Below are 12,616 nucleotides of genomic sequence, written 5' to 3' on the forward strand. Positions count from 1 at the left end.
AAGCCCTGGAAGCAGCAGTGCTTCTGCTGGACTCCAGGGGGGGATTCTGGCGCCCCCCTCCCGTGTTCAGGCAACTGACTGCTACTGCAGCAGGAGCAAGAGGCACAGCAGACACCACAGCTGATGGAGACTGAGCCTTCAGAGGGTGGGGTGAGTAATAAAAAGCAGCATGACAGATCTGTACGCAGCTCTACTTCTGAGGTTATCTGAGAGAGCAACATTTTAAAGACACACTGAGGTCAAAAACCAAAAAGGTGTTTTAGTTTGCAGACATTCCTCATGTGTCTCTATTTATTAATGTCAAAGGTCAAACAGGCCTGTTGCTCCGTCATGTGCAGCCTGGGAGTCACTGAGTTCTGTAGTGACCTGTCAGATCTAGTGCAAGCTGATGCTACAAGTCTTAATATTTTACTATAGATTTAGTCATTAGTTCATGACCTTATATGGAGATAAACACTCACCAGCCACTGCATTGGTTCACCTGTGTAATCTAATGCAGTCATATACAACTGCTACACCATCATTTCTGGGTTTTATAAAGCTTCCACACTTTCTGTTGTTGTTGACGTTCTCAGGAGTCGGGGGATTATTGAAGTCTTAGTGTATGGGGGTGGTGTACTTTAGTGCATTCTATTGAGCTGTGTGTTCCTTTTGTCCAACTTCAAGCCATTAACATACATCAACGGGGAGAAAAATTATTAGGAACATATAACATATATATGTATATGTATATATAGCCATCCATCCATTTTCTTCCGCTTATCCGTTACCGGGTCGCGGGGGTGTCAGTCTGAGCACCGTCACCCAGATCACATTGCACCTGATTAAGAACCTTCCTGCAGGTGGTGAGCCCACGGGAAGGTGGAGCCTGGCGTGTATATATCTATATCTATATCTATATCTATCTATCTATCTATCTATCTATCTATCTATCTATCTATCTATCTATCTATCTATCTATCTATCTATCTATCTATCTATCTATCTATCTATCTATCTATCTATCTATCTATCTATCTATCTATCTATCTATCTATCTATCTATCTATCTATCTATCTATATCTATATCTATATCTATATAAATGCCAGGGCTGATTTTTTTATCAGCCCTGGCATGAATCAGCCTTATATATATATATATGTATCTATATCTATATATATATATCTATATCTATATATAGATATATATATATATATATAAATGCCAGGGCTGATTTTTTTGCCCCAGTCCACAGGGGCACCAGTGAAACCGAAACATTGGACAGTGAGGCACAATCGTAACAATCCACATTTTGTAATATTGTTAACAAATATATAAATATATACAATTTAATTTATAATTTGAGCTGATATCTAATGCATGTTCACTCTGCTTCACAATGGGGTGATAAAGGAGGAATAGCTCCCATGACTCGTCGTGGTTATATTGTAGTGGAAAACAAGTGAGGCTGCGTGGAGTAGAGGCCAGGTGAGGCGAGTAGATGCGAGGAGAGTAGAGTAGAGGCGAGTAGAGGCGAGTAAAGTAGAGTAGAGGCGAGTAGAGGCGAGGAGAGTAGAGTAGAGGCGAGGCGAGGAGAGGCGAGGAGAGGCGAGGCGAGTAGAGGCGAGGAGAGTAGAGGAGAGGTGAGTAGAGTAGAGGCGAGGCGAGTAGAGTAGAGGCGAGGAGAGTAGAGGAGAGGTGAGTAGAGTAGAGGCGAGGCGAGTAGAGTAGAGGCGAGGAGAGTAGAGGAGAGGTGAGTAGAGTAGAGGCGAGGTGAGGCGAGTAGAGTAGAGGCGAGGCGAGTAGAGTAGAGGCGAGGAGAGTAGAGGAGAGGTGAGTAGAGTAGAGGCGAGGCGAGTAGAGGAGAGTAGAGTAGAGTAGAGTAGAGGCGAGGCGAGTAGAGGAGAGGAGAGGAGAGTAGAGGAGAGGTGAGTAGAGTAGAGGCGAGGCGAGGCGAGGCGAGTAGAGGAGAGGTGAGTAGAGTAGAGGCGAGGCGAGTAGAGGAGAGGCGAGTAGAGTAGAGGCGAGGCGAGGCGAGGCGAGTAGAGGAGAGGCGAGGCGAGTAGAGGAGAGGTGAGTAGAGTAGAGGCGAGGCGAGTAGAGGAGAGGCGAGTAGAGGAGAGTAGAGTAGAGTAGAGTAGAGGCGAGGCGAGTAGAGGAGAGGAGAGGCGAGTAGAGGAGAGGCGAGTAGAGTAGAGGCGAGGCGAGTAGAGGAGAGGCGAGGCGAGTAGAGGAGAGGTGAGTAGAGTAGAGGCGAGGTGGGCTGAGTAGAGTAGAGTAGAGTAGAGGCGAGGCGAGTAGAGGAGAGGCGAGTAGAGGAGAGTAGAGTAGAGTAGAGTAGAGGCGAGGTGGGCTGAGTAGGAGCCAGTGGAAAAGTGTCAGAAGTGGTTGTTTAATGAAATGTAAAGTGGTGTTTGTGCACTAAAGCATCTTGGAAGACTTTGTCAGGAGAATGAACCTTTACCTGTTGGGAAGAAAGAATGTGTGTAATGTGAAATGTGTAATGTTTGGAGGCTGACGGTTCTGGAATGTGAAACGGGAGAGAAGAATCCTGAGGCCTTTGAAACAGCTTCCTTTGAAATATTGAAGAAAAGTGAAGTTGTTTCAGACTGAAGTGTGTAAAACAGGTGATGAACACCATCCTTCTCCTCCTCCACCAATCCTAGAGATATTTAATGTGAGTCTGACTGATCCACACAGCTGAAGAAACTCCAAATGATTCCACAGGAATCAGCCTTACAAGACGATCTGCAGTAAAACCTCTCCTGTCCACAGCCAGGGCAGATGGAAGCAGCGAGCCCACAGGGCTGCAGTGAGCAGGTGAGCACACCTAAAGTACAACCGCTGGGAGCTGCTCAACCAGTCCGACCGACTGGACCAGCCTAAACCACGCCCAGCGAGCCGACACACCCCTCTGCTCTGGAGCTGCTTGTGGCTCTGGTGTCATCAGACAACAAATATCTGCTCCGAGTCTTCAGACCACAAACCCAAGAAGAGGAGATTTCAGCTCGGCGGCGATCAGAGGAGCGTTTCATCAGGTAAGGACACTCACCTGAGCTTGCTGCTGATCAATATGTTCTGTAATTATTCCTCTCCTGATCACATTATGTAGGGGAGCAGTAATCACACACAATCTGCTGATAATTCTTTCAAAATTCAACAACCGATTAATCTACAATGGATTTTGATGATGGTGAATATTAATTTACAATTGCAGCCAAAGCATTTAGATCAGTTAGCTTTAGTAAAATGCTCCTCTGTAACTTGTAGAAGACAAATTGTGAACTGAGAGCTCAGTAACAGACCCTCCTGTAGACAGAGCAGATGATTTCCCCGCTGACAAGCCATTGCTCAGTGTTGGAGCAGGCCAACAATAAAGATCAATTCTTTTTTTTTTCATTGTTTGACTAACAAATATGAGGTGACTTTAAGTCATTACATCATAATACACAGTAGAAGAGCAGTTAGAAGTGACAACACTGAAACAGAAAGTCAGGAAGTTTTTAAATGCTGATATTTAATTGTGGAAATCAACTTTTCAGGACTTAACAATAATCCTGTTTCTGTGACCAAAAACAGAATAATGATGGAAAGTTGAGAGTTTTTACAGTTATTTCTACACTTGTAAGGTTGGGGTTAGGAGCTTCACAACATGCTGAAGCTTTATACACCACTGATGTACACAATCATGGCTTTAGGTTCCCCGAGGCAAAAATGTTAAAGACCTGAAGAGCCGCATTATGTAATAAGGGTGTAATATGTAATACATGTTCACCTCACTATGTAATAACGCCGCAAGTTGTAGTAATCAACCGGATTTTATAATAAACTTCTTGTGATAACTTGTTACGTATTGGAACAGTCTTTACAAAATGTGGGTGTTTCTACATTCACTTAAGAAAATGTAATAATTTGGTGCGTTATGTAATAAACTTTATCTTTTATCCATATGCATGGTTAAATTCCCTTGTTGGACCAAAATGATATGTCAGTCTTTGCTTTTGCTCATGTCCTGACAAATAGCAATGGGAGAAAGCAGGTTTTAGATCAGGGGTAAGGTAAGGTAAGGTAAGGTAAGGTAAGGTAAGGTAAGGTAAGGTAAGGTAAGGTAAGGTAAGGTATGGTAAGGTAAAGCACACCCAGACCAACTGGGTTGCACGGTCCTACTACAGAGAGTACGGTAAAATGTAGGCAGGATGTAACGTCATTATGTGACTATAGTGGCGCCAAGAACGTGAAGCTGCGGCCACAGCTCCGGGGGGGCCACAGCTCCGGGGGGGCCACAGCTCCGGGGGGCCACAGCTCCGGGGGGCCGCAGCCGCAGCTCCGGGGGGCCACATCTCTGGGGGGCCACAGCTCCGGGGGGCCGCAGCTCCGGGGGGGCCACAGCTCCGGGGGGCCACAGCTCCGGGGGGCCGCAGCCGCAGCTCCGGGGGGCCACAGCTCCGGGGGGCCGCAGCTCCGGGGGGGCCACAGCTCCGGGGGGCCACAGCTCCGGGGGGCCGCAGCCGCAGCTCCGGGGGGCCGCAGCTCCGGGGGGCCGCAGCTCCAGGGGGGGCACAGCTCCGGGGTGCCGCAGCTCCGGGGTGCCGCAGCTCCGCTGTCGTCCGAAGCTGTGAGTTTCCTTTATCACAGAAATGTCCAAGAAAGATGTCTAAGAACTGTCACTCTGTCCCCTCTGAGGACGTCTTCTGGACTTACAGAAATGACATGTTTTGGACCACCTTTTGCTCAGGGTGATATTGCACAATTCTTACATAATGCAGCACTCCAGGACCTCCAGAGGTGGCTGTGAGTGAGTGGACTGAACTCCTGAGACTTGTAGACGGGTCACGCTATGCTCAGCTGAGCAAAGATGGAACGATTGCTGATGAAAGCATTGAACTGAGACGACAGTGATATCAGGAAGCAACACAGGTGAACACAGAGAGTTGTGAGATGAGCCAGGACTCGAACCAGAAACTCTGAGTGGTGCCAGGAGCAGCCATCATTTTATTCTGTTTCACATCCATCACAGTGTGTCGACTGGGTTCCTGTTTGTGTGCTCGTCCGCAGGATGGGCTCAAACCACAGCAGCGGCAAGCATCACTGCAACCAGTACCTGAATGGACAGGGTCCGCCGTCCCTGGTTCAACAAGGTGCTCCAACACATGACAAGCTAACTTGCTCTTGTTATTATGCGTTGTGGCTGATGGATGTTCTGACCGAAAACGTCTTGATGTCTTACAGCGACTGACGAAGTGAATGAAAAGTACAAAGGACTGAACGGCGGCCAGCCTGCGGGCCAGATGACCTGGGTGATCCTGCACAAAGACCTACCTGGATTCCCCAGCGACAACACTGTGCAGATCAGCTTCATCTTCCCGGATGGCGTGCAGACTGTGAGTACAGCTGACAGCTCTGTGGTTTTAGATCCTGGCCTGACCCAAATACTGGGCTGTGAAGACAGTTTCCCTTTGGTATCAGGAACAATGCTACTGTGTGGTTTTTAATCACATGGTGACTCCCTGGTTGTTTCTTTGGCTTCATAGCAGGAGAGGTCTGGTCAGGAGCCTGAACAAATATTCATCCAAACATTTTTATGGCTAAATTTGTTGATGACAAATGATAAAGATTAAATACAATTACGTATATATACACACACGTATATATGCATATATATATACGTATATGTATGTATATATATATATATATATACACACACACTCGTATATATATATATATATATATATATATATATAACATTGGTCGTGTTACACATAACAAATTCTAAACTAATTTCTTGGTAATAACTGGACTTATCTTTCATGTCAGGGTCGCCGGGTTTTCCCGAGGAGACAGCTCATATATGCTGTGATATTTTTGTCTTGCTTTTCTTCCAACAATCAGGCATTAACTAATTGTACTGCATTTGTAAAACTAATGACTATAACGTTCCCAATAAAGGTGTGTGCATCCACACTGACAAATATTAACACTTTGTGAACACCTGCTCTCGGCAGATACCGTTTGTTTAGCTGCATGGAAGCTCCTTATCCCTTCAAAATAAAAGACAAAACAGTATCAAGGCATTTTCTGGATGAAGTGAAAAACATTGGTCATCTTGGTTCTGTAGCGGAACCAGCGGGGGGACAGGGTGTTGCTGGTCTGGACCCACGGTGACTCAGGGGGACAGGGTGCTGCTGGTCTGGACCCACGGTGACTCAGGAGGACAGGGTGCTGCTGGTCTGGACCCACGGTGACTCAGGAGGACAGGGTGCTGCTGGTCTGGACCCACGGTGACTCAGGAGGACAGGGTGCTGCTGGTCTGGACCCACGGTGACTCAGGAGGACAGGGAGCTGCTGGTCTGGACCCACGGTGACTCAGGAGGACAGGGTGCTGCTGGTCTGGACCCACGGTGACTCAGGAGGACAGGGTGCTGCTGGTCTGGACCCAGGGTGACTCAGGGGGACAGGGAGCTGCTGGTCTGGACCCACGGTGACTCAGGAGGACAGGGAGCTGCTGGTCTGGACCCACGGTGACTCAGGGGGACAGGGAGCTGCTGGTCTGGACCCACGGTGACTCAGGAGGACAGGGAGCTGCTGGTCTGGACCCACGGTGACTGACCCACGGAAGATGTGAATCCTCTTGCGATGATAGAAAAGCTCCTTCTTGTCTCCTGCCGAGTGTAAAATCTTCCCTTTGTCCAGATAATTCAGGAGCTTCATAATAAGCGGTCGTAGTCGTTTCGCTGTGCCGGCTTTATCGCGCACGCCGAGACGGTGGCTTCTCTCCAGGCGCAGCGGTTCCGTGAAGTGGTCCGTCCTGAGTAACTCTGGGATGAAACCTTGAATGAAAGCTGTGGAATCGGTTCCTTCTGAAGCCTCGGGGAACCCCACTATTAAGAGATTACTCTGCCTGCTCTTATTCTCCAAGTCGGCCACCTTTGACAGCAGTAAAGTCACTTCCTCTCCAGGGTCTAAGCGTCCCTTTGCGTCGTGCAGGTTGTCCTCTGTGTTGCTCACCCGCTGTTGGATCTCCGCATATCGTTCTGCTAAGGTGCTCATTGACACGTCCTAGTGGTTCCGTCTTTTTAATCGTTTCAAGTCGAACAAGAACCTGTAGTTTACTATCCTCGATTGCTTGAAGTATAGGTTGCATCGTTCGTTCACCTACTATTGTTTGATTTTTGACACGTAGCACTTGTGAACAGTAAAGCGATGGTGTCAAATAATCACACAATTCTCACATAGAAGTTTTAACGTTAAAGTTGAATACTCATTGATTTTCAATGTCTCTCATTTCATGTATGATGCGATGCATCGAAGTTCGTTAATTCCAGCTGGTTGGACAAGCCTGGGGGCAGAGCTCACTCATGCACAACCTTCTCCTCCGCCATCTTGTTTTGTAAAACTGTAGTTTTAACAGACCTGAGTACGCGCTGACCCCCTTAGCAACTGTTGCTAAGGCGGACAAGCCGTTGCTGGCTGAGACACTTTGTTTTGCTGTTCTCGTGCCCCAGACACATCGATTCACCATCTTTGTGTCTTAAATGACCGAACCCAGTAAACATCAGTAGTGTCGCCAGCTCTAATGCTTCTCTACTGAGTGCTTCCGGGCAGTTGGTAGTTGAATGCTATTGGCTCCTTTGCATTTGGAGCTCAGGGTTCGGGTTAATTAAAGTGAAAGTAATTCGGCTTTACTTTGTAAAGCCGAATTTAACGACCACAGAAGTAATTCTGCAGCAAAACAGCAGGTTGCCATGTTGACTGACCAACAGCCACCAAACTGTTAAAGCTGGAGCAAATACTGGCAGGTAAAATATTAATTTCTCCTCTTATATCCTGTCTCTCTCGCTCTCTCTCTCGCTCTCTCTCTCGCTCGCTCTCTCTCTCTCTCGCTGAAAAAATGAAAAAAATGGAGAGAAAAAACCTCCCCTAAATCCTGTATAAGATAAGATAAGATATCCCTTTATTTATCTCGCATGTGGAGAAATGTGCAGTGGTACAGCAGGTTAGAACAGAGAAAGAAGCACACATAGCAGGAACTAAAAAAAAAGCTGATAAAATACAATATAATAGAAAAATATGCACACGGTGCTATAAGTTTGGACATGAAGGTGAAAGTTAAGCTGAGAGTAGTAACAGTGCAGCACTGTGCTGAGGGGGGTGGGACTGTGCTTGGTCAGATCTCCAAATTCATATCCAGACACCACAACGACAGAATATTTGGATTATCTGGCCCAGCCCATGTGTTTTGGCTCTTTTATTGTCTGTTCAGCTTGAAATTTGCCAGTAAATCTGTCCATGTCCATGTCCATGTCCATGTCCATGTCCATGCACAGCGACTCGTCCTCTCAGTACAGGGTGTCCGCTCTTTTTGATCCACTCATCAGAGGTTCTACTTTATATATACAATCCTGCTAAAAATGTTTGACCACTTACAAAATTGCAAGAATTTGCATTTTTCACAGGTTCTAAGTAGAGCTTCAGTATTCATAAAGAAGAGGAAATGCTCTGTTTTTTCCTCAGAATTTAATGACTCTGGTATACAGACTTCTGATTGTGTCATTTCAAGATGGCGGCAACCGTGAACGAGTAAGGCGGCGCCGTAGCACCGCCGTCTTGGATTTCTGCACTGGCACCTCTTGAATAGTTTTGGCACAGTGCACCAGCAGCTGCAGTTGGTATGTGAAGAATGAGCAGAATTCAGAATGAAAATCCTGAACTAGCATCGGTAGAGTTTTGTTTTTTATTGCGTTTGGATCTTTTAACAATTCTACTGCAAAGAAGAATCCAAAGTCCTGCGTTCAACCACAAATGACTACCAACCTCAGAGTAGAGGGACAGACTGCGGTTTAAGATCAGCCACTGGTTTGATGGAAGCTTCTGAAAGATCTCGAAATAAACGACACCCACAAAACCCTGTTCTGAAAGAAACAATTCTCCCCCCAGGACAAACACCCCCACCCCGGGCAGCCCTTCGCAGGGCGGCGGCTCACTGCTTATCTGCCGGACAACCACGAGGGCAGGAAGGTCCTGAAGCTGCTGGACAGGGCCTTCAACCAACAGCTCCTCTTCACCCTCTCCACCAACAAGGAGGGAGAAGATGTCATTACCACAAAGTCCATTCCTCTGAAGACAGAGACGGAGAGGGGGGGCAGCGGGTGAGGACGGTGGTTCAACATCTCACCTTTTCTGGTTGATGTAACAATCCTCATTAACATGGTCCATGAGATGTTGTTGCCTGGTGTCCTCAGCTGAAACCCTTCGGGGGGTGGGGTTCATCCTGGGGTTGGGGGTGGCGGGCTGTGTGTGTGTGTGTGTGTGTGTGTGTGTGTGTGTGTGTGTGTGTGTGTCGGCGGGGGAGTCGGGGGGTGGTCCTTTATTTGCCAAAGACAATTATACACAGTAGAATGTGCCATGTCATGTTTTTGGTACTTGTTCCGCACCAGAACCACAATTTTGAAAATAATCTTATTATTATGGGGCGGGGGGGTGTGGGGGGGGGGGGGGGGGGGTGTCGCTCAGACTCTTTCTGACCTCTAACCTGCATGGTTTGTTGTAAATGTCCTGTAAGGTTGGGGAGGGTTTCTGGTTCTGATGGTGCCCCACCAAGCAGACCCCCCTCCTCAGGTCAGAGTCCTGCTGGGTGCTGCTGCCCCTCCAGGTGCTGCTGCCCCTCCAGCTGCTGCTGCCCCTCCAGGTGCTGCTGCCCCTCCAGTTGCTGATGCCCCTCCAGGTGCTGATGCCCCTCCAGGTGCTGATGCTTCCAGCCAAAACACTCACAATGGTGATGGTGTTAAAGTTTCTGGCACCTTGTGGGACTTTAAAGTCTCTCAGGCGTCTGAGGTGGTGGAGACGCTGTGGAGCCTCTGCACCAGGTGTTGATGTGACAGGACCACGACTTGAAGCTCTTCTCTTTCTCCACCTTGGTCCTGCTGATCCTGTCTGGGTGCACCGCCCTCTGCTGCTTCTTGCTGTAATCCACAATCAGCTCCTTGGTCTTGCTAACATTCAGGTGGAGGCTGTTGTCTCTGCAGCAGTCCTCCAGGTGGCTGACCTCCATCAGGTGGAGGAGCAGGTGGAGGCTGTTGTCTCTGCAGCAGTCCTCCAGGTGGCTGACCTCCATCAGGTACTCCTTCTCGTTGGAGATCAAACCCTCCACTGCTGTGTGATCAGCAGACTTAATGATGGTGTTAGAGGGTGATGTGGACACAGTGAGAACAGCTGAGGGCTCAGCACACCGCCCCGGGGGACTCCACTGCTCAGGGTACCTGTGGTCTGCAGGTCAGGAAGCGTCTCAGAGACTCAGAGTCTCAGAGTCTCAGAGTCTCAGAGTCTCAGAGTCTCTGAGTCTCTCTGAGTCTCAGAGTCTCAGAGTCTCTGAGTCTCTGAGACTCTCTGAGTCTCTCTGAGTCTCTGAGACTCTGAGACTCTGAGACTCTGAGTCTCTCTGAGTCTCTCTGAGTCTCTGAGTCTCTCTGAGTCTCTCTGAGTCTCAGAGTCTCAGAGTCTCAGAGTCTCTGAGTCTCTGAGACTCTCTGAGTCTCTCTGAGTCTCTGAGACTCTGAGACTCTGAGACTCTGAGTCTCTCTGAGTCTCTCTGAGTCTCTGAGTCTCTCTGAGTCTCTCTGAGTCTCAGAGTCTCAGAGTCTCAGAGTCTCTGAGTCTCTGAGACTCTCTGAGTCTCTCTGAGTCTCTGAGACTCAGAGTCTCAGAGTCTCAGAGACTCAGAGACTCAGAGTCTCAGAGACTCAGAGCCTAAAAGTTCCCAGCCAGGAGTCTCAGCTTCAAAGTGATTCAGGACGTTTCTCAGAGCAACTCTGATCCAGGAGTTGAGAAAAACGTTGACCTCAGTGAGGAGGAGGGGTCGACCCGTCGCTCCATGATGCTGAGAGCTGATTGGTTGGTAGAGAAAGGAAGAGAGAACCAAGCCTCTGTGCTCCTCCTAATGAATGGAGTCCAATTAACCCTTCAAATATTTAAAATGTGTAATTGTGAAAAGTAGAAAATGTCATGATGATGAAACTTATGAAATGTATTGAGTTTGTTCACATCTTAAAATGAGTGAACTCAGCTGGTTCTCATGCTGGTTCTCATATTGATTGATTATTGTTCTCTTTCTGTCCTCGCTGGTCATTTTCACCTCTTAATGTATGAGAATGATATTAATGGTGGAGTTCCTGTGATTTACCACCAATGTGGGGCTGAGATGGTCAGACTGAATACATACTGAATACTCTCAGAATACATTACTGCATCTTCCTGGTAGTTACTGTAATGTTGTGATCAGCGTCGCTGTGGGAGAACTAAGATCCTCCGCCATGAGGCTGACCACATCATGATTCCTCCACCCTGGAGCCGGAAGCGTGTCATTAATCATCCTCATTAAACAAACGGAGAACATCTTTACTTTCTCTTTGTCTTTCCACCATCTTGTCTGTTTCAGAGACTCCTCAGTACTCCTCAGTACTCTGAGCAGTACTCCACCCCCGGAGCTCTCTGAGGGCTGAACATGCTTCCTGGATTACTTTTATCTTCGGAAGGAAAATTCTAAGAAAATCTTAAATGTCGAGGAATTCTAAAATCTTTTTGTGAGTGATGTCACTAAGAGTGACTGTTAGCCTCGGGATGCTTGGTGAATGCTGGTCTCTTCAAATGGCGGCCCCCGGGCCGGATCCGCCCCCGACACCATTTCTACCGGTCTCCTGAAAGCAACGTTGATACTGCGGCATGCTTCCAGGAGCCAGACGCAAACGCTTTGATGTCTTTTAATCAAACTGTCCAACAGGTCCAATGAGGACCTGTTTTAGCTGGACATATATAACACATGACCAATCAGCTCATCCGTGCCCTGGTGCTGCGCACTGACCTTCACACTCATTTCTACCGCCGGTAACCAGGTCAAATGTCCCTCTCTACTTTAAAAAAAAGAAAAGTTGACTCAGAAAAGAACGAGGCTGTTCAACAGCGAATGGACTGAAAAATACACATATATTAAAGAATCCGGCGTGTTTAATCTGCAGCGAGCGTGTCGCGGTTTGTCAGGAAGACGAAGCCATTTAGAGACTCATTAACAGTGAGGGAGTGTAGGCTGTTCCGTCTGGGGGTCCCCCCCACCTTCTCTGATCCTCTCACGGCCACTGAGCACTATTAGTGGTGGTGAGCACATTCCGGTCTTTGGGATTTTAATATTATTAATACTAATATTATTATATAAATAGGCTGGGCTTTGCGCTCCAGGTCTAGGGTAGACCAACACACAGGCAGACCAACACAGGTAGACCAACACACAGGTAGACCAACACAGGCAGACCAACACACAGGCAGACCAACACACAGGTAGACCAACACAGGTAGACCAACACAGGTAGACCAACACAGGCAGACCAACACACAGGCAGACCAACACACAGGTAGACCAACACACAGGCAGACCAACACACAGGTAGACCAACACACAGGTAGACCAACACAGGTAGACCAACACACAGGCAGACCAACACACAGGCAGACCAACACAGGCAGACCAACACACAGGCAGACCAACACACAGGCAGACCAACACAGACAGACCAACACACAGGCAGACCAACACACAGGCAGACCAACACAGGTAGACCAACACACAGGCAGAGCAACACAGGTAGACC

The 12,616-nt window shown here is 47.9% G+C and overlaps 1 protein-coding gene across 1 annotated transcript in view; it reads left to right on the top strand.

The window, feature by feature from the left end:
- The first annotated feature begins 2,903 nt into the window (after positions 1-2,903).
- The window catches only part of dtx3la (deltex E3 ubiquitin ligase 3L a), an 11,002-nt gene continuing 1,289 nt past the window's right edge, over positions 2,904-12,616 (top strand). The window contains exons 1-4 of the mRNA XM_080488969.1: positions 2,904-3,019; positions 5,037-5,119; positions 5,211-5,362; positions 8,916-9,127. Of these exons, the coding sequence (XP_080345095.1) occupies positions 5,038-5,119; positions 5,211-5,362; positions 8,916-9,127 (446 nt within the window). The 5' untranslated portion in view covers positions 2,904-3,019; position 5,037. The remainder of the gene's footprint in view (positions 3,020-5,036; positions 5,120-5,210; positions 5,363-8,915; positions 9,128-12,616) is intronic.

The sequence above is a fragment of the Lipophrys pholis genome (genome assembly GCF_963383615.2).
Source record: "Lipophrys pholis genome assembly, chromosome: 20".
In the NCBI taxonomy this organism is placed as follows: domain Eukaryota; kingdom Metazoa; phylum Chordata; class Actinopteri; order Blenniiformes; family Blenniidae; genus Lipophrys; species Lipophrys pholis.